Genomic DNA, 16,865 nt, shown 5'->3' with positions numbered 1-16,865 from the left:
GAGCCGTCGTCACATGGTGGCCGTCGTCGCGCCAGGGCCGTCGTCGCGATAGGGCCGCCGTCGCGCCAGGGCCGTCGTCGCGATAGGGCCGCCGTCGCGCCAGGGCCGCCGTCGCGATAGAGCCGTCGTCGCGCCGGGGCCGCCGTCGCGCCGCCCCTCAGGGCTGCGGCGGGCGCAGCTGGCGCAGGGCCCAGCGGCGGTGGCCCAGCCGCTCCCGCAGCCGCCCGTACTCCCCCGCCCAGCGCCTCGAAGCGGGGCCCCAGCGCCCCGAAAGCCGCCAGCGCCGCCCGCGCCGCCGCCGCCTCCCCGGCCGCCGCCTCCAGCGCCGCCTCCAGCGCCGCCCTGCGGCGGGCAGACGCGCCCGCGTCACGCCGGGGGCCGCGGCGGCGGGGAGGCGCCCGCCCCGCCCCGCCGCCGCGCGCCCACCTGACGCGCCGGTGCGCCTCCACCGTCGCGGGGGGGTACGTGTCCAGCAGCACCGCCAGCTCCTCCAGCCTGCGGCGCGGCCGGCGGTAACGAAGGCGTTAACGAGGCCGCGGAGGGGCGCGCGTCCCCGTGCCGCCGCCGCCGCCGCGCGTCACCCACCGGATCTTCAGCAGCACGGCCGCGCCCTTGGCCTCCAGGTACTCGGCGCGGCGCCGGTCCGCCTCGGCCCGCGCCCCGGCGCCGCGCTCCCCGGCCAGCGCCGCCAGCAGCGCCGCGCAGCGCCCCAGCGCCTGCGGGGGACACACGCGGCGCGTCGGGACCCCCGCGCCGCCGCCGCCGCCCCCCCCCGCCCCGCCGGTACCTGGGGGTAGGCTCGGCGCTGCCGCCGCAGCAGCTGGCCCAGCCGGTGGCGGCGGCGCCGGGCGCGGCTCAGGCGGCGCCGCTCGGCCGCCAGCGCCTCGGCCGCCGCGCCGGGGGGGCCGGTAGCCGGGCCGCCGTGGTAGCCGGCCAACTCCTCCGCCTTACGGGCCAAGCGACGCTCCAGCGCGGGCAGCACGCGGCCGCGCAGCCGCGCGGGGGCCTGGGCGGGGAGGGGGGGGTCGGTGCCGCGTGGGGCGGGATTGGGGGGGGGTGGTGTCACCACGGGGTCGCCGGGGGTCTCACCTCGGGGGCGGGCGGCGGCGGCGCGGCGGCGGAGGGGCCGCGGCGCAGCTCGGCCGCGGTCAGCGCCCGCTCCAGCGCCCGGAGGACCTGTGGGGGTGGGGGGGGGGTCCCAGGCGCTGAGGGGGGGGGGGGGGGGAGGGGGACCCCCGCCTTCCCGGCATGCTCTGGGGCGGGGGCGGGACTCACGGGGGGCTCCAGCCCGCGGGGGTCTCGCCGCAGCTCCTGCAGCCCCCGCCAGAGGCTCTCGCGGCGCAGCCAGGCCCCGCGCCGCAGCGCCAGCCCCTCCTCCGCCTGCGGGACCCCCTGCCCTCAGCGGCCCCGCCCCCCCAGTGCCCCCCCAGTGCCCCCCCGTGCCCCCCTGACCCCCCCATTGCCCCCCCGTGCCCCCCCAGTGCACCCCTGACCCCCCCCTGCCCCCCCAGTGCCCCCCGACCCCCCAGTGCCCCCCTGCCCCCCCAGTGCCCCCCCAGTGCCCCCCTGACCCCCCAGTGCCCCCCCGACCCCCTCCACCCCCCAATACCCCCCGTGCCCCCCCCCACCTGGCGCAGGCGGGCGCCCAGGGGGGCGCTGAGCCCGTCGGGCCCCACGGCGCGGCGCAGCCCCCGCAGCAGCCGGGCCAGGCCGGGGTGCGCCCGCAGCTCCTCGGGGGTGGCCCCGCAGGGGGGCAGGGGGGGGTCCTCGGCGCGGGGGGGCGGGGGACAAGCGCCATGGGGGCCCCGCTGCGGGGGGGGCGGTTACCCCCGAGCCCCATAACCGCCCCCCCAGCCCCACAGCGCGGCCCCTGCCCTCATGGCCCCCCCCCGAGCCCCATAACGCCCCCCCAGCCCCACAGCGCGGCCCCTGCCCTCATGGCCCCCCCCCCGAGCCCCATAACCGCCCCCCCCAGCCCCACAGCGCGGCCCCTGCCCTCATGGCCCCCCCCCCGAGCCCCATAACCGCCCCCCCCAGCCCCACAGCGCGGCCCCTGCCCTCATGGCCCCCCCCCCCGAGCCCCATAACCGCCCCCCCCAGCCCCACAGCGCGGCCCCTGCCCTCATGGCCCCCCCCCGCGAGCACCATAACCGCCCCCCCCCCCCCCCCCGGCCCGTTTCGCCCCTCACGATCGTCCCCGCCGCGCCGAATGCTGCCAGCGGCGCGCGCGCCGCGCCCCGCCCCGCCCCTCCGGCCGCCTCGCCGCCCAATGGGAGAGCGGCGGAAGCCCAGAGCCAGCGTCCAATAGGCGACAGAAAAGGGCGGGGCAATGCGGGGAGGGCGGCGCAGGCGCAGACCCCTCCCCTCGGCGCGGCGGGGGTCGCGCATGCGCAAAACCGCCCGCTGCTTGTGCTGGACTACGCATGCGCCCCCCCGCGTTCACTCTGGAGCCTACTGACAGCCGCGGCGCCAAAAAAAAATCACCACTGACACGAGCTTTTGCCCCAAAACCACCGGATTTGGGGGGTTTTTTTTGGTTTCTCGTCCCCCGCGGGCGGCTCCCGGCGCGGGCGCGGCTCAGGCGGGGGCCTCCTCGGCGGCGTAGCGCTCCTGCAGGTCGGCCACGTTGTCGGTGGAGACGCGCCGCCAGCCCGTCGGCCCCACGTGGTAGACGGTGACGCGGCCGCCCGAGTAGGCGTCGCGCCGGGCCGCCTGGTAGATGGCGCGGCGGGCCAGGGCGCAGGCGGCCTCGGCCGTCAGCCCCCCGCGGCGGCCGCGGTCCAGCACGCCGTAGGCGTAGGCGGAGCCCGAGCCCACCGCGAAGGCCTGGCCCGGCACGCGCGTCCCCTCGCTGTCCACGTAGTACAGCCCTGCGCGGGGGCGGGGCTTCAGCGGGGGCCGCCGGCCACACGGGGGCTAGGGACCCCCAACCCACGGCCACCACTGCCAGGGGTGACTACGGACCCCCAACCCATGGCCACCGGCCACACGGGGACTAGGGACCCCCAACCTATGGCCACCGGCCACACGGGGCCTAGGGACCCCCAACCCACAGCCACCAACCCCACGGGGGCTAGGGACCCCCAGCCTATGGCCACCGGCCACACGGGGGCTAGGGACCCCCAACCCACGGCCACCAGTCCATAGTCCCCCCAACCCATGGCCACCGGCCCCACGGGGACTAGGGACCCCCAACCTATGGCCACCACTGCCAGGGGTGACTACGGACCCCCAACCCACGGCCACCGGCCACACGGGGGCTAGGGACCCCCAACCTATGGCCACCAACCCCACGGGGCCTAGGGACCCTCAACCCATGGCCACCGGCCCCACGGGGACTACGGACCCCCAACCCACGGCCACCAGTCCATAGTCCCCCCAACCCACGGCCACCAACCCCACGGGGACTACGGACCCCCAACCCACAGCCACCGGCCCCACAGAGCGGCCACCGCGCCCCTCCCCGCCGCCCCCCCCCCTCACCTGGCCCCCTCTTGTCCCAGCCGCAGATCATGGTGCCCATGCTGAGCTCCATGCCCTTGTACTGGTAGACCATGTTGGCCAGCAACTTGGAGGCGGCGGCCACCGAGATGGGCTCCTTGTTGCGCAGCTCGTAGACGCGGCACTGCCGGGCCAGCAGGCGCTCCCAGAAGCTGCAGTCGGCCGCGCCGCCCGCCATGGTGCCCAGCAGGTAGGGGTTGATCTCGATCACCTTGCGCACCGTCTGCGAGGCGATGTAGGAGCCCGCCGTGGCCCGCGAGTCCACCGCCACGATCACGCCGTGCTCGCACTGCGGGGCGGCGGGGGGTCAGCGCCGCGGCGGGGCCGGGGGGCCCTGCGGGCGACCGTCAGCCCCACGGGGGGGCTGGGGGTCCCGCCGTGAGGGTCTGGGGTCCCACCGTGGGGGTCTTGGGGGTCCCTATGGGCAATGGTCAACCCCACAGAGGGGCTGGGGGTCTCTACGGGTGACGGTCAGCCCCACAGAGGGGCTGGGGGTCCCGCCGTGAGGGTCTGGGGTCCCACCGTGGGGGTCTTGGGGGTCCCTACGGGGAATGGTCAGCCCCACGGGGGAGCTGGGGTCCCACCGTGGGGGTCTTGAGGGTCCCTACAGGCGATGGTCAGCCCCACGGGGGGGCTGAGGGTCCCGCCGTGGGGGTCTTGGGGGTCCCTACGGGCAATGGTCAGCCCCAGGGGGGGGCTGGAGTCCCACCGTGGGGGTCTTGGGGGTCCCTACGGGCGATGGTCAGCCCCACGGGGGGGCTGAGGGTCCCGCCGCGGGGGCCTGGGGTGTCTCTATGGGCAATGGTCAGGCCTACAAGGAGTCTGGGGGTCCCTACAGGCGATGGTCAGCCCCCCGGGGGATCTGGGGGTCCCGCCGTGGGGGTCTGGGGTCCCTACAGGCGATGGTCAGCCCCCCGGGGGATCTGGGGGTCCCACCCCGGGGCCCGAGGGACTCCTCCAGCCGGGCCGAAGACCCGGAGGGGTCTGGGGTCCCCCCTCGCCCCCCAGCCCCACCCCATGGTGCCCCCAAGCCCCCCCCGCCCAGGCCCACCTTAAAGGCCAGGGTGGTGGTGCCGTGCAGCAGGCTGAGGCCGGGCCCGGGGACGGGGGTCTCGGCGCCCCACGGCGGGGCAGCGAGCCCCACCGGCGGGCCGGGGCCATCCCGGGGGGCGGCGAGGAGCGGGAAGGCGGCGGGAGACCTCGGGGGCTCGTCGGCGCGGAGGACGCTGGCCAGCGCCATCTTGGAGCGGCGGGTGCGCCTCAAAATGGCGGCGCCGGGGGGCGCCCGCGCATGCGCCGATCGCGCGTTGCCCGGCAACCGCCGCCCGGCGGCCGCCCGTTGCCGGGCAACGCGCGGGCGCCATGTCGGTTGAGGGCATGACGCGGCGGCGCCGGGAGCGCTTCCGCCCCGCCCGGCTCCCCGCCGCTTACGTCAGCCGCGGGGGGGCGGGCGCAGGCCGGCGGCGGGGTAAGGAGGGGGGGTCTCACCTGGGAAGATGGCGGCGGGCGGCGGCGGAGTGGCCCAGGGCACCCACAGCGGCGTCCGCGGCGCCGGGGGGGCGGCCCTGGCGCGGGGTGGGGAGCGGTGGGCGCGGGGATCCCCCCCCCGGCACCGACACCCCCCCCCGCGACGCTCACCTGTGGGTCAGCCCGTGGGCGGAGGCAGGAGACGGGGCTGGGGGCAGAGTTAGGGGCGGGGTTAAGGGCAAGGGGGCGGAGCTGGGGCAGAGGGGGCGTGGCCCGATGGCCGAGGCTGGGAGGGGCTATTACAGGGAGAGAAAAGGGGTCATGGGGCGGGGCTAGGGAGATAAGGGGCGGGGTTTGCTGCAGGGAGCCAGGGATAAGGGGCGGGTCTTGGAAGCAGAGGGGCGGGGCTGATATAAAAGGAGGCGTGGCTCACAAAAAAGGGGCAGGGCCGCTGACCAAAAGGGGCAAGGAAGACCAGGGCACTAGGAAAAGGGGCGGGGTTAGGGACGCAAGGGGCGGGGTTAGGGACGCAAGGGGCGGGGTTAGGGACGCAAGGGGCGGGGTTAGGGACGCAAGGGGTATAGCTGGAGGGGCGGCGCTTGGGGCAGAGTGGGCGGGGCTCAGGGACAGGGGAGAGAGGATTTGGGGAGAAAAATGGCCGGATTGGGGCTGGCTCACCCACGCCGGGGGCCAGCGGAGTCACCGCCCCCCTGCGGGCGCTGCCCACCTGGGGGGATGCAAAGCACCCTGGGTAACCCCTCCATTTTGGGGCGGGGCCATGCGCCACCCAACATGGCGGCGGTGGGGGGGGGGGGGGGGTCTCACCTGCCATACAGGGGTGCCGCGGGACGGGGGGGCTCCGGCGGGGCGGAGCGGCTGGGGAGGGGGGGGAGCGTCAGCATTTGGGGGGACCCCCCAGAACTGGGGGCCCCTCCCATTAATTAAGGGAGCCCCCGCCACCCCCTTACCTCACCACTTGCCCGCTGAGCTGCCGGCGGGGCTGGGGGGTGACTGGAAGGGAAGGAGCCGTTTTGGGGGACCCCTAAGAGTAAGGCGGGGAGGGGCACAGACCCCTAAACATTTGGGGCGGGGAGGGAGGGGTTACCCGTCTGTGCCGGGGAGGTGATGCCGACGGGCCGGGGCGTGCTGCTCCTGCACGGAGATGGAGGGGGGGGTGTCGCCACCGCTGCCGCAGCCCCCCAAAAGCCCCAGGGCGGGGGTCTCACCTGCTGCCCCCCCGCCAGCCGGGGGAGAGCTGTGGGGGGAGAAAGGGGAGAGGTCAGTGGCCGGGGGGATGGAGGGAGTGGGGAAGGGGAGCAAGGAGGGGCGGGGGCATACGGGGGGGGTCACCTGAGCGCGGCGCAGCTCCCCGTTCTCCCGCCGCAGCGCCTCCAGCTCCCTGCGGTGGGCGGGGGGGATATGGGGCAATGTGGGGCGAACACCCCCCCAGCGTGGCGGCTTGTGGGGTGTCGTGTGGGGCAGAGCCCATCAAGTCAGCGGCCATGTCAAAAGGGCAGACCCCCCCCCAAGATGGCAGCCGGGGGGGGTGGGGCCCTCCCAAGATGGCAGCCAGGGGTGGAGCTTCACCAAGATGGTGGCCATAGGGGACCCCTCCCAAGATGGCGGCCATAGGGGACCCCTCCCAAGATGGTTGGCCAGGGGTGGAGCTTCACCAAGATGGCGGCCATAGGGGACCCCTCCAAGATGGCGGCTAGGGGTGGAGCCTCACCAAGATGGCAGCCATAGGAGACCCCTCCCAAGATGGCAGCCAGGGGTGGAGCTTCACCAAGATGGCGGCCATAGGGGACCCCTCCCAAGATGGCGGCTAGGGGTGGAGCCTCACCAAGATGGCGGCCATAGGGGACCCCTCCCAAGATGGCGGCCATAGGGGGTTCTCACCTATCGCGGGCATCCAGGACACGCCGGGCGTCCTCCAGTGCCGCCTGGGCGCGGCGAGAAGCTTCCTTGTGGGAGGCCAGCAGCAGGTCGGACTGCGCCCGCTGAAAGCACCAGACCTGCCGGGCAGAGGCGGGAGCTGTGGGGCTGGCCCCACAACGGGTGTGGGGCGGGCTGCCCTCCATCCTTCTCCTCACCTGGGAGATGTGGGTGAAGTGCCTGAGGGCAATGTCGGCCGGGCTCTTGAAGAAGAGCTTCTCCTGCGGGCGCATCTGCGGGGAGGGAAGGAGACGGCCGCCAGGGATGAGGAGGGTTCAAAATGGCGGCCGGGAGGAAGGAGGAGAAGGGTTCGAAACGGCGGCCAGGGCGGGGGGAGCGACTCGCCTTGTCGGAGATGGGGAGGTAGCGGCAGTCGGCGGCGCAGACGGGGCACGGGCCTGCGTGGGGAGGGAAGAGACGTCAGGGCGTGCCTACAAAATGGCGTTTGGCCTGACGCGAGCGGCGGGGGGGGGGGGGGCCCTTCCGCCATTTTGTGGGGGTGGAGGGGACCCTACCTGCGCCCCCGCAGGCCGCGCAGAGGACGTGGCCGCAGCTGGTGACGGCGAAGCGGGCTCCCTCTTGGCGGAAGCAGCGGTTGCAGTGGAACCAGTCCATGCTGGGAGAGGGTTGAGGAGCCGGGCAGCCGCCTGCTGTCGTCCCCCCGCCTCGTGTCCCCCCCGCCTTCCCCCTCTCCCCGCCATTACCCGGCGGCGGCGGCGCGGCCCCTTCGCGCCTCTGTGAGGAAAAGGGCGGGAAACCTGAGGGGAAACAGCCGTTAAAAAGGGCGGGAAACGTGAGGGGAAACGGCCGTTAAAAAGGGCGGGAAACCTGAAAGCAAACGGCCGTTAAAAAGGGCGGGAAACCTGAAAGGAAACGGCCGTTAAAAAGGGCGGGAAACATGAGGGGAAACGGCCGTTAAAAAGGGCGGGAAACATGAGGGGAAACGGCCGTTAAAAAGGGCGGGAAGGCTGAGGGGGCGGAGCCACCGCTGAAGGGGGCGGGACAACTGCCAAAAGGGGTGGGACCTGTCCTAAAAAGAGGCGGGGTCATTCCTAAAGACGGTGGGATGGGGTGGAGCCGCTGCTGATGGGGAAGCCCCGCCCCCTCCAGCGCCCGGGGTGGCTACGCGGGGCGGGGGGGGGGGGGTGCGACGGGCCGGGGGCTCCTATAGGGGGAGACGGGGGTCCTATGGGGGGCTATAAGGAAGTAGAAAGGCCTATGGGGAGACCTCACGGAGCAGGTCCTGTGGGCGGGATATGGGGTATGGGGCATATGGGGGGGGTCCTATGGGGGGCCGTATAGTGTGCCCCCCCCCCCATCCCCGCCTGTTCCTTGCCGCTCCTGGGACACGCCCCCCGCCGGCCCGGACGGAGCCGAAGGGACCCGAGCGGAGCTGAACGCACCCCAAGGGACCCGAACGCAGCCGAAGGGACCCGAGCGAAGCCGAAGGGACCCGAACGCACCCGAAGGGACCCGAGCGGAGCCGAAGGGACCCGAGAGGAGCCGAAGGGACCCGAGAGGAGCCGAAGGGACCCGAACGCACCCGAAGGGAGCCGAGCGGAGCCGAAGGGACCCGAGAGGAGTCGAAGGCACTCGAAGGGACCCGAGCGGAGCCGAAAGGACCCGAACGCACCCGAAGGGACCCGAGCGAAGCCGAAGGGACCCGAGCGGAGCCGAAGGGACCCGAGAGGAGCCGAAGGGACCCGAACGCACCCGAAGGGACCCGAGCGGAGCCGAACGGGGGCCGAGATGAGTCAATCCCTCCCAGTCTCCCCCAGTCTCCCCCAGTCCCTCCCAGTCCCTCCCAGTCCCCCCCAGCCCCCCCCCAGCACTCCCAGTCCCCCCCCGGCCGCCTGCCCCCCCCCCAGCTTGTCCCCATCGCCGCCGTCCCTCCCAGTCCCCCCCAGTGCTCCCAGTCCCCCCCCCAGCCCCTCCCAGTTCCCCCCCGCCCTCCCGGGGCAGAGTCCGTGGGGCAGCATGTGGGGCGCCGTGGGGCAGGCGGGGGGCAGCGGCCTGCGCGTGGCGGCGGGGGGGCCGCTGGCGGGGAAGGTGGCCCTGGTGACGGCCGCCACCGATGGGTGAGTGACCCACAGCGACCCACAGCCCCCGTGGGACCCACAGCCCCCGGCACCCCATAGATCCCCCGTCACCCCGCAGCCCCCGGCACCCCATAGATCCCCCAACACCCCATAGAGCCCCATGATCCCCACGTCCCCACAACCCCCACAGCCCCCCAACACCCCATAGGCCCCTGTCACCCCATAGCCCCCCATAGCCCCTCACACCCCCAAGACCCCATAGATCCCCACCACCCCATAGCCCCCCCCGACCCCAGAGCCCCCCCAGGCCCCCATCGCCCCATAGCCCCCCCGTCCTGCCCCCCAGGATCGGGCTGGCGGTGGCGACGAGGCTGGCGGAGGCCGGGGCGCGGGTGGTGCTGAGCTCCCGCCGCGAGCCCCACGTGACGGCCGCCGTGGGGCAGCTGCGGGGCCGGGGGCTGGAGGTCAGCGGGGTCGTCTGCCATGTGGGGCAGCCCCACAGCCGTGAGGGCCTCATCCAGAAGGTGATGGGTTTGGGGGGTCCTGGGCGCCTGGGCCCCTTGGGGGGGGGGGGCTATGGGGCACGATGGGAACACGGGGGTCCCACATGGTTATGGGGCACAATGGGGCTGTGGGTCGCCATGGGGCTATGGGGTTCCCATGAGGTTATGGGACGCGATGGGGCTGTGGGTCCCATGAGGTTATGGGGGGCAGTGGGGCTATGGGGCACAATGGGGCTATGGGGTACAATGGTGCTATGGGTCCCATGAGGTTATGGGGCACAATGGGGCCGCAGCGGTCCCATGAGGTTGTAGGGCGCAGTGGGGCTGTGCGTTGCAATGGGGCTATGGGGGTCCCATGAGGTTATGGGGCACAATGGGGCTATGGGTCCCATGAGGTTATGGGGCACAATGGGGCTCTGGGGCGCAATGGGGCTCTGGGGCACAATGGGGCTATGGGGGTCCCATGAGGTTATGGGGCGCAATGGGGCTATGGGGTACAATGGTGCTATGGGTCCCATGAGGTTATGGGGCGCGACGGGGCTCCGGGCCGCCGTGGGGCCGTGCCTTAGGGGGCCGCTGGAGGCTGTGGGGCTGACTTGGGGGTCCCGGCCCCACAGGCCCTGGAGACCTACGGGGGCATCGACATCCTGGTGTCCAACGCCGCCGTCAACCCCGTCCTCGGCAGCGCCCTGGACGCCGACGAGGCCGCCTGGGAGAAGGTCGGCCACGCCCACCCGGCCACGCCCACCCGGCCACGCCCACCCTGCCACGCCCAGCCTGACCACGCCCCCTTCCCCAAGATCTTCCAGGTGAACGTGACGGCGGCGGCCATGTTGGTCAAGCTGGCCGTGCCCCACATGGAGAAGAGGGGGTGAGTGGGCGGGGCTCGGCGGGGCGGGGCCGCGGCTGGGCACGCCCAGCCCATCGTTGTGCCCCGCCTTGCAGGGGCGGGGCCATCGTCTTGGTGTCGTCGCTGGCCGGGTACCTGCCCTTCCCGGTGAGGGGGCGGGGCGTGGGGTGTGGGGCGGGGCGGGGGGCGTGGCGGGGGGGTGTGGGGCGTGGCGGGGGGCGTGGCGCGTGGTGGGGGCGGGGCGTGGGGTGGGGGGCGGGGTGGGGGGGGCAATGGTGAGATTCACATCATGAGGGGGTGATGGGCCGTGGGGCGATGCCGTGGGGTGGCCGTGGGGCGGCCGTGGGGTGGCCGTGGGGCGGCGCCGTGGGGCGGCCGTGGGGTGGCCGTGGGGTGGCCATGGGGTGACGCTGTGGGGCGGGCGTGGGGCGGCCGTGGGGTGACGCCGTGGGGCGGCAGGCGCTGGGCCCCTACAGCGTGAGCAAGGCGGCGCTGCTGGGGCTGGTGAAGGCGCTGGCGCCCGAGCTGCGCGCGCGCCGCGTCCGCATCAACGGCGTCGCGGCCCGGCCTCGTCCGCACCCGCTTCAGCGCTGCCGTGAGGGGCGGGGCCCGGGGCGGGGCCGAGGGGGCGGGGCCTGCGAGGGCGGAGCCGGGGGGGCGGGGTTTGGAGGCGGGCAGAGGCTGAGGTGGGCGTGGCTCGGAGGGGGACTCAAGGGGGTGAGTGTGGTCTTGGGCGGGGCATCCCGTGTGGGCGGGGCTTGCAGGTGGGCGGGGCCTCCAGGGGTCAGGGTAATGAGGGTGTGGTCGTGGGGTGGGCGTGGCTCGGAGGGGGACTCAAGGGGGCGTGTGTGGTCTTGGGTGGGCGGGGCATCCGGGGTGGGCAGGGCTTGCAGGTGGGTGGAGCCTCCAGGGGTCAGGGTAATGGGGGTGTGGTCTCTGGATGGGCGTGGCTTGGAGGGGGACTCAAGGGGGTGTGTTTTCTTGCGGTGGGCGGAGCATCCAGGGTGGGCGGGGCTTGCAGGTGGGGTGGGGTCAGGGTAATGGGGGTGTGGTCTCAGGGTGGGCAGGGCCTGGAGGCAGAGGATGACTATAAGGAGGGGGTGTGGGGAGGGGCGTGGCCCGGCGGGAGGGCGGGGCGGTGGGCGGGGCCATGACCACACCCTCTCGCAGCTCTGGCAGGACGACGCCACTCGGCAGCGGGTGATGTCATCCATGGGCATCGAGAGGTGGGGGCGGGGCCGGGGGGGCGGGGCCGGCGGGGAGGCGTGTCATTCCTGACCTGTCGTCCCGCCCCCCCCCCCCCAGGCTGGGGACGCCATTGGACGTGGCCGAGGTCGTGACCTTCCTCTGCTCCCCCGCCGCCGCCTACGTGGTGGGCGAGACCGTCGTGGTGGCAGGGGGCGCCCCCTCCCGCCTCTAGGGCAGCCTATGGGGCAGCCCGTGGGGCAGCCCGTGGGGCAGCCCGTGGGGGACACGGGGGTCCCCGGGGGCTCCGTGGGGGGCATAGGGGGCTGGGGGGGGGGGCGGCGTTTCGGGGCCCTGACCCCCAATAAAGCCCATTGCCGGCACCCGCCGCGTGGCGCAACATGGCGGCCTCCGCCGGGGGCGGCCATCTTGGGGCGGGGCCGCCATCTTGGGTGGCAGCTTCCATCGGGGGCGGCCATCTTGGGGCGGGGCCGCCATCTTGGGGCGGGGCCGCCATCTTGTCAGCGGGCGCACAGCAGGAGGCGGAGATGGGGGTGGGGTGGGTTTATTGGGGGTCCGGGGGCGGGGGGGCGCCGGCCCCCCCCGGCCCCCCGGCCGCGCGCAGCAGCCGCAGGTACCGGGGGCGCCGCTGCGCCAGGAAGACGCTCAACTTCCCCGGGACGCGGCGCCGCGGCTCCGCCCCTGCGGTCGCGGGGTGGGGTCGGGGGCGCGGCGGGGCGGGAGGGGAGACGGGGGGTCAGGGGGGGCTGGAGCCCCACGTCCCCGCGACCCACATCGCCCCACATCGCCCCACACCTCCCCCCACGTCCCTGCAACCCACATCGCCCCACACCTCCCCCCACGTCCCCGTGACCCACATCGCCCCACTCCTCCCCATATCCCTGTGACCCATATCACCCCACACCGCCCCACACCTCCCCGTGACCCCCATCGCCCCACAGCTCCCTCCACGTCCCCGTGACCCACATCTTCCCACATCTCCCCGTATCCCTGCGACCCATATCACCCCACACCTCCCCGTGACCATCGCCCCACGCCTCCCCCCACATGCCCCCAACCCTGTGACCCACATCGCCCCACACCTCCCCCCACCTCCCCGCGACCCACATCTCCCCCCACCCCCCCCGCGCGCCCCACGGCGGCCGCCCCGCTCACCCAGCGCCCGGCAGACCCCCTCCACGCGCCCCACGGCGGCCGCCACCTCCTGGGGGGCCCCCACCTCCTCCTCCACCTCCCCCACCCCGTACCCGAAATCGGCCTCGTCCAGCTCCACCCGCAGCCCCCCCAGCCGGGCGCTGCGCCGCCGCGTGACGAAGGACGCCGTGGGGCGCAGGCCCAGGGGGCGCAGGGCGGCCGCCACGCTGCCCCACGGCGCCGCCGGGACCCCCAGCAGCCGCGTCAGCTCCTCCAGCACCCCCGCGTCGCCCCACACCTCTCGGTAGGCCGTGGCGGCGCCGGGGGGCTCGGGGGCGCCGGGGGGCTCGGGGGCGCCGGGGGGCGGGCGTGGGGCGCCGTGGGGCAGCTTGAGCTGCCAGCCCTGGCCCTGGCGGTGCCGCAGCCAGACGTCGGCGCGGCCCAGGGGGGCGCCGGGGCCATCGAAGTAGCAGTCGCGGAAAGGGGGCGTGTGGGGCAGCCCCACGGCGCCCAGCGCCGCCAGCGCCGTCTCCGTCTCCGGCCCCACGGCGAATCTCACCTCCACCTCGATGGGGCCGGCTGAGGGGGCTGGCGGGGGCGCGGGGGGGGGGGTGTCGGCGCCCCATAGAGGCCTCCGGCCGCCCCACGGAAACCCCGGCGCTGCCCCACAGAGCTCCCCCCCCGCCCCACGGCGGCCCCCCCCGGGCCCCACAGAACCCCCCCCTCCTCATAGGGCCCCCCGGTCCCTCCCGCAGGCCCTATAGCTCCCTCCGGCCCCCCACCCCCCCCCCGCGCCCCACAACCCCCTGCGGCACCTTCCTGCGCGGGGGGGCCGCTCGCCATGGCCGGCTCGGCGGGGGAAGGGCGAGCGGGGGAGGGGCCCGCAAGGCATTGTGGGAAGAGCCCCGCGGCAGGATGGGACTGCAGAGGGGCGGGGCTGCCGGGGGATTATGGGAAATGGAGTCCAGGTGGCAGAAACGCGGCAGGGGCGGCGCCGAGTGAGTAGGGGGCGTGGCCTGCGCGAGGGGGGTGGGGGGTGGGGCGTGGCAGGGGGCGTGGCAGGGGTGGGGCGTGGCAGGGGGCGGGGTGTGTGGGGGGGACACGACGACAGGCACTGGAACCTGGCCCCATAGCACGGCTCAGCCCCACAGCGCGGCCCCAGCCCCACAGTGCGGCCCCACAGCACGGCCCTGGCCCCACAGCACGGCCCCTGCCCCACAGCGTGGCCCCACAGCACGGCCCTGGCCCCACAGCGCGGCCCCTGCCCCATAGCGTGGCCCCACAGCACGGCCCTAGCCCCACAGCGCGGCCCCTGCCCCACAGCATGGCCCCACAGCACGGCCCTGGCCCCACAGCGCGGCCCCTGCCCCATAGCGTGGCCCCACAGCATGGCCCTGGCCCCACAGCGCGGCCCCTGCCCCACAGCGTGGCCCCACAGCACGGCCCTGGCCCCACAGCACGGCCCTGGCCCCACAGCACGGCCCCTGCCCCATAGCGTGGCCCCACAGCACGGCCCTGGCCCCACAGCGCGGCCCCTGCCCCATAGCGTGGCCCCACAGCACGGCCCTGGCCCCACAGCGCGGCCCCTGCCCCACAGCGTGGCCCCACAGCACGGCCCTGGCCCCACAGCGCGGTCCCAGCCCCACAGCGCGGCGATTCGTACACGCGGGGCGGGGGGCGCCCCATGACCCCACGCGCTGAGCGCCCCAGAACAGGACGTGATGTCATTAAGTGCCGCCAGTGACCTCACCGCGCGCCTCCGGGAGCAGCACGAGCTCACCGAGCGCCCCGTAGGGAGATATGACATCACTGGGCGCCCCCAAGACCAACGTGATGTCACCAAGTGCCCCCAAAACAGACGTGACCTCATCGCCCATCTGCCATGACCTCACTGCGGGGCTTCGTGACTGACATGACCTCACCGACAGCCCCGCAGGGGGACGTGACATCGCTGCGCGTCACCAGTGACCTCACTCTCCGTCTCCGAGAGCGACACGACCTCATTGGCTGCCCCGCGGGCGGGCACGCCCCCCCCGGAACGCCCCCCGAGGCGACCCCGCCCCACCCGCCGTAGGGAAAGTCCCGCCCCTGCGCAGAGCTGGTGGCGACATCACCAATGACATCATCAGGGGCGCAGCACGGGGGCGGGGCCTCCCTCCAGCGCCGGCCCTTCGCCTTTATTAACTTCGTTAGCGGGTTAATTGGGGGCGGGGCCCGTTCGTTACCCCGGCGAAGCCCCGCCCCCGGCGCCGCCGAGCGCCCGACGCAGCGGGGGAGGGGCTCAGCGCCGCCGGCGGAAACCTGGGGGGCAGGAGGGGGGGGAGGGGGTGAGGGCGGGAGGCCCCGCCCCGGCCCCGCCCGCCCCGGGGGCTGCTGGGACGCCGGAGGACTCACCCCTCCTCCTGCCCGCGGCCGCCTTCATCCTCCTCTTCTTCTTCGCAGGGGGCGGAGCCTCCTGGGGGCGGGGAGAGACGCGGGGCGGGGTCAGGGGGAGGAGCCCAGGTGGGCGCGGCCGCGCCCCGCCCCGGGACGCCCGGCTCACCTGATCGCCAGGTCGCAGCAAGGCGGTGATGTCACCGAAGCGGGTGATGTCATCCAGGCCGCCGCCCGCCGCCGCCGCCCGCCGCCGCCGCGCCCGCTCGCGCCGGCTCTCGCCCAGCCGCACCAACATGGCCTCCTCGTAGCGGCGCCTGCGGGCGGGGCCGCGCGTCGCCGCCCGCCCCCCGAGTCCCCGCCCCTCCCTCCCGCCCCACGGAGCCCCGCCCGGCCCCGCGTCCCGCCCCGGAGCCCCGCCCGGCCCCGCGCCCCGCCCCGGAGCCCCGCCCGGCTGACCTCAGTTGCGCGGCGCGGGCCGGGGCGCGGGTCCCGCCGCCCCCCAGCTCCTGGGGGGCGTCGCTCAGCTCTTCCCGCAGCTCCCGGATGACGGAGCTGCTGAGGGCGCGGCGCCGCGCCGCCTCGCGCGCCCGCCGCTCCCGCTCCTGCCCCACGGCGTCTGCGGGGCAGGGATGGCGTCGGCGGGGGGGACGCGTGGGGCGGGGGGGAGAGGGGACGCGCGTGGGGCGCGCCGGCCCCACGACTCACCGTACTGCACCGGCACCAGGCGGGGGGGGACGTATCTGCGCCCCCCGCCCAGCCCCGGGGCCTTCGGCGCTCCCGCCTCCTCCTCCTCCTCCTCCTGTGGGGCAGAGACGTGGCTCCAGCGGCCGCCGCCCCACGGCCCGCCCCACGGCCCGCCCCACGGCCCGCCCCACGGCCCACGCTCACCTGGGCCGCCATGCTGGCGGGGCGGGGCCGGAAGCGCAGCGGGTCGCCGTCGCCTGCGGACGCGCGGTGACGCGGTGACGCGTCAGCGGGGGCGGGGGGGGGGGGAGGGGGGGCGCGCGGGCGCGTGGGGCTCACCCCTCCCCCCCTCGGCCGCCGCCCGCAGCAGCTTCTCCAGCCGGTAGCTCAGGCGCCGCTCGACGGGGCGCAGCTTCTCCAGCACCTGCCGGCAGCGCGCGCCGCTGTGGGGCTGCCCCACGGCCCAGGCACACCGCTATGGGGCTGCCCCACGGCCCCCCGCCCAGGCCTCCAGACCCCACACCCACCAGGACGCCGCTATGGGCTGCCCCACAGCCCCCCGCCCGGGCCTCCAGGCCCCACGCCCCCCAGGGACGCCGCTATGGGGCTGCCCCACGGCCCTCTAAAGGGTAAAGCCAAACGTCCCTGCCCCACACATCCTCTTCCCTAACAAGCCCCGCCCCGGGAAGCTCCGCCCCCGAGAAAGCCCCACCCCTCACTACAGCCATACAGCACCTCCCACCCCCAGCAAGCCCCGCCCCTACAGCAAACCCTACGGAGCCCCACCCCTCCACAAAATATGGCAGGCAGCCCCCGCCCCTCACCACGCCCCCTCGCGCATGCTGCACGGGCAGCCCCCGCCCCTCCCGCCGACGCCCCGCCCCCCCGGCAGCCCCGCCCCTCACCACGCCCCCCCGCGCCTGCTGGACGGGCAGCCCCCGCCCCTCCCCGCCGACGCCCCGCCCCCCCGGCAGCCCCGCCCCTCACCACGCCCCCTCGCGCATGCTGGACGGGCAGCCCCCGCCCCTCCCGCCGACGCCCCGCCCCGCCGCAGCCCCGCCCCTCACCACGCGCGTCTCCAGGAGGCGGGGCAGGGCGGGCAGCGCCGCCAGGCTCCGCCCCCGCGGCCTTGGCCCCCAGCAGCAGCGCCAGGTCCTGCAGGTACTGCAG

The 16,865-nt window shown here is 75.3% G+C and overlaps 4 protein-coding genes across 4 annotated transcripts in view; 1 reads left to right on the top strand and 3 right to left on the bottom strand.

Annotated features, from left to right (window-relative positions):
- Positions 1-2,561: 2,561 nt before the first annotated feature.
- Positions 2,562-4,741, bottom strand: LOC309415035 (proteasome subunit beta type-5-like; the record flags this gene model as incomplete). Its single annotated transcript, XM_082012423.1, has 3 exons — positions 2,562-2,870; positions 3,484-3,790; positions 4,553-4,741. The coding sequence occupies 3 exons, from the start codon at positions 4,739-4,741 to the stop codon at positions 2,578-2,580; spliced, it is 789 nt and encodes a 262-aa protein (XP_081868549.1). The 3' UTR covers positions 2,562-2,577.
- Positions 4,742-8,880: 4,139 nt separating this feature from the next.
- LOC309415032 (dehydrogenase/reductase SDR family member 4-like) lies at positions 8,881-11,715 on the top strand (the record flags this gene model as incomplete). The annotated part of the gene is given in 8 exon segments (XM_082012419.1): positions 8,881-8,981; positions 9,289-9,466; positions 10,063-10,316; positions 10,391-10,442; positions 10,755-10,856; positions 10,858-10,890; positions 11,466-11,521; positions 11,601-11,715. Coding segments are annotated over 8 exon segments (891 nt in total).
- Positions 11,716-12,045: 330 nt separating this feature from the next.
- Positions 12,046-13,478, bottom strand: THTPA (thiamine triphosphatase; the record flags this gene model as incomplete). The annotated part of the gene is made up of 3 exons (XM_082012418.1): positions 12,046-12,182; positions 12,657-13,223; positions 13,451-13,478. 3 exons carry the CDS (start codon positions 13,476-13,478, stop codon positions 12,046-12,048), a joined length of 732 nt encoding a protein of 243 aa, XP_081868544.1.
- Positions 13,479-14,916: 1,438 nt separating this feature from the next.
- The window catches only part of CHD8 (chromodomain helicase DNA binding protein 8), a gene marked incomplete at both ends in the record, with an annotated part of 19,760 nt that continues 17,811 nt past the window's right edge, over positions 14,917-16,865 (bottom strand). Inside the window, 9 exon segments of the mRNA XM_082012417.1 lie at positions 14,917-14,936; positions 15,030-15,090; positions 15,178-15,325; positions 15,468-15,627; positions 15,717-15,810; positions 15,900-15,952; positions 16,035-16,119; positions 16,763-16,819; positions 16,821-16,859. Coding sequence (XP_081868543.1) covers positions 14,917-14,936; positions 15,030-15,090; positions 15,178-15,325; positions 15,468-15,627; positions 15,717-15,810; positions 15,900-15,952; positions 16,035-16,119; positions 16,763-16,819; positions 16,821-16,859 — 717 coding nt within the window.

This window comes from Phaethon aethereus, assembly GCF_964289735.1.
Source record: "Phaethon aethereus genome assembly, chromosome: 38".
Lineage (NCBI taxonomy): Eukaryota > Metazoa > Chordata > Aves > Phaethontiformes > Phaethontidae > Phaethon > Phaethon aethereus.
This window is presented reverse-complemented; position numbering and strand designations above follow the sequence as displayed.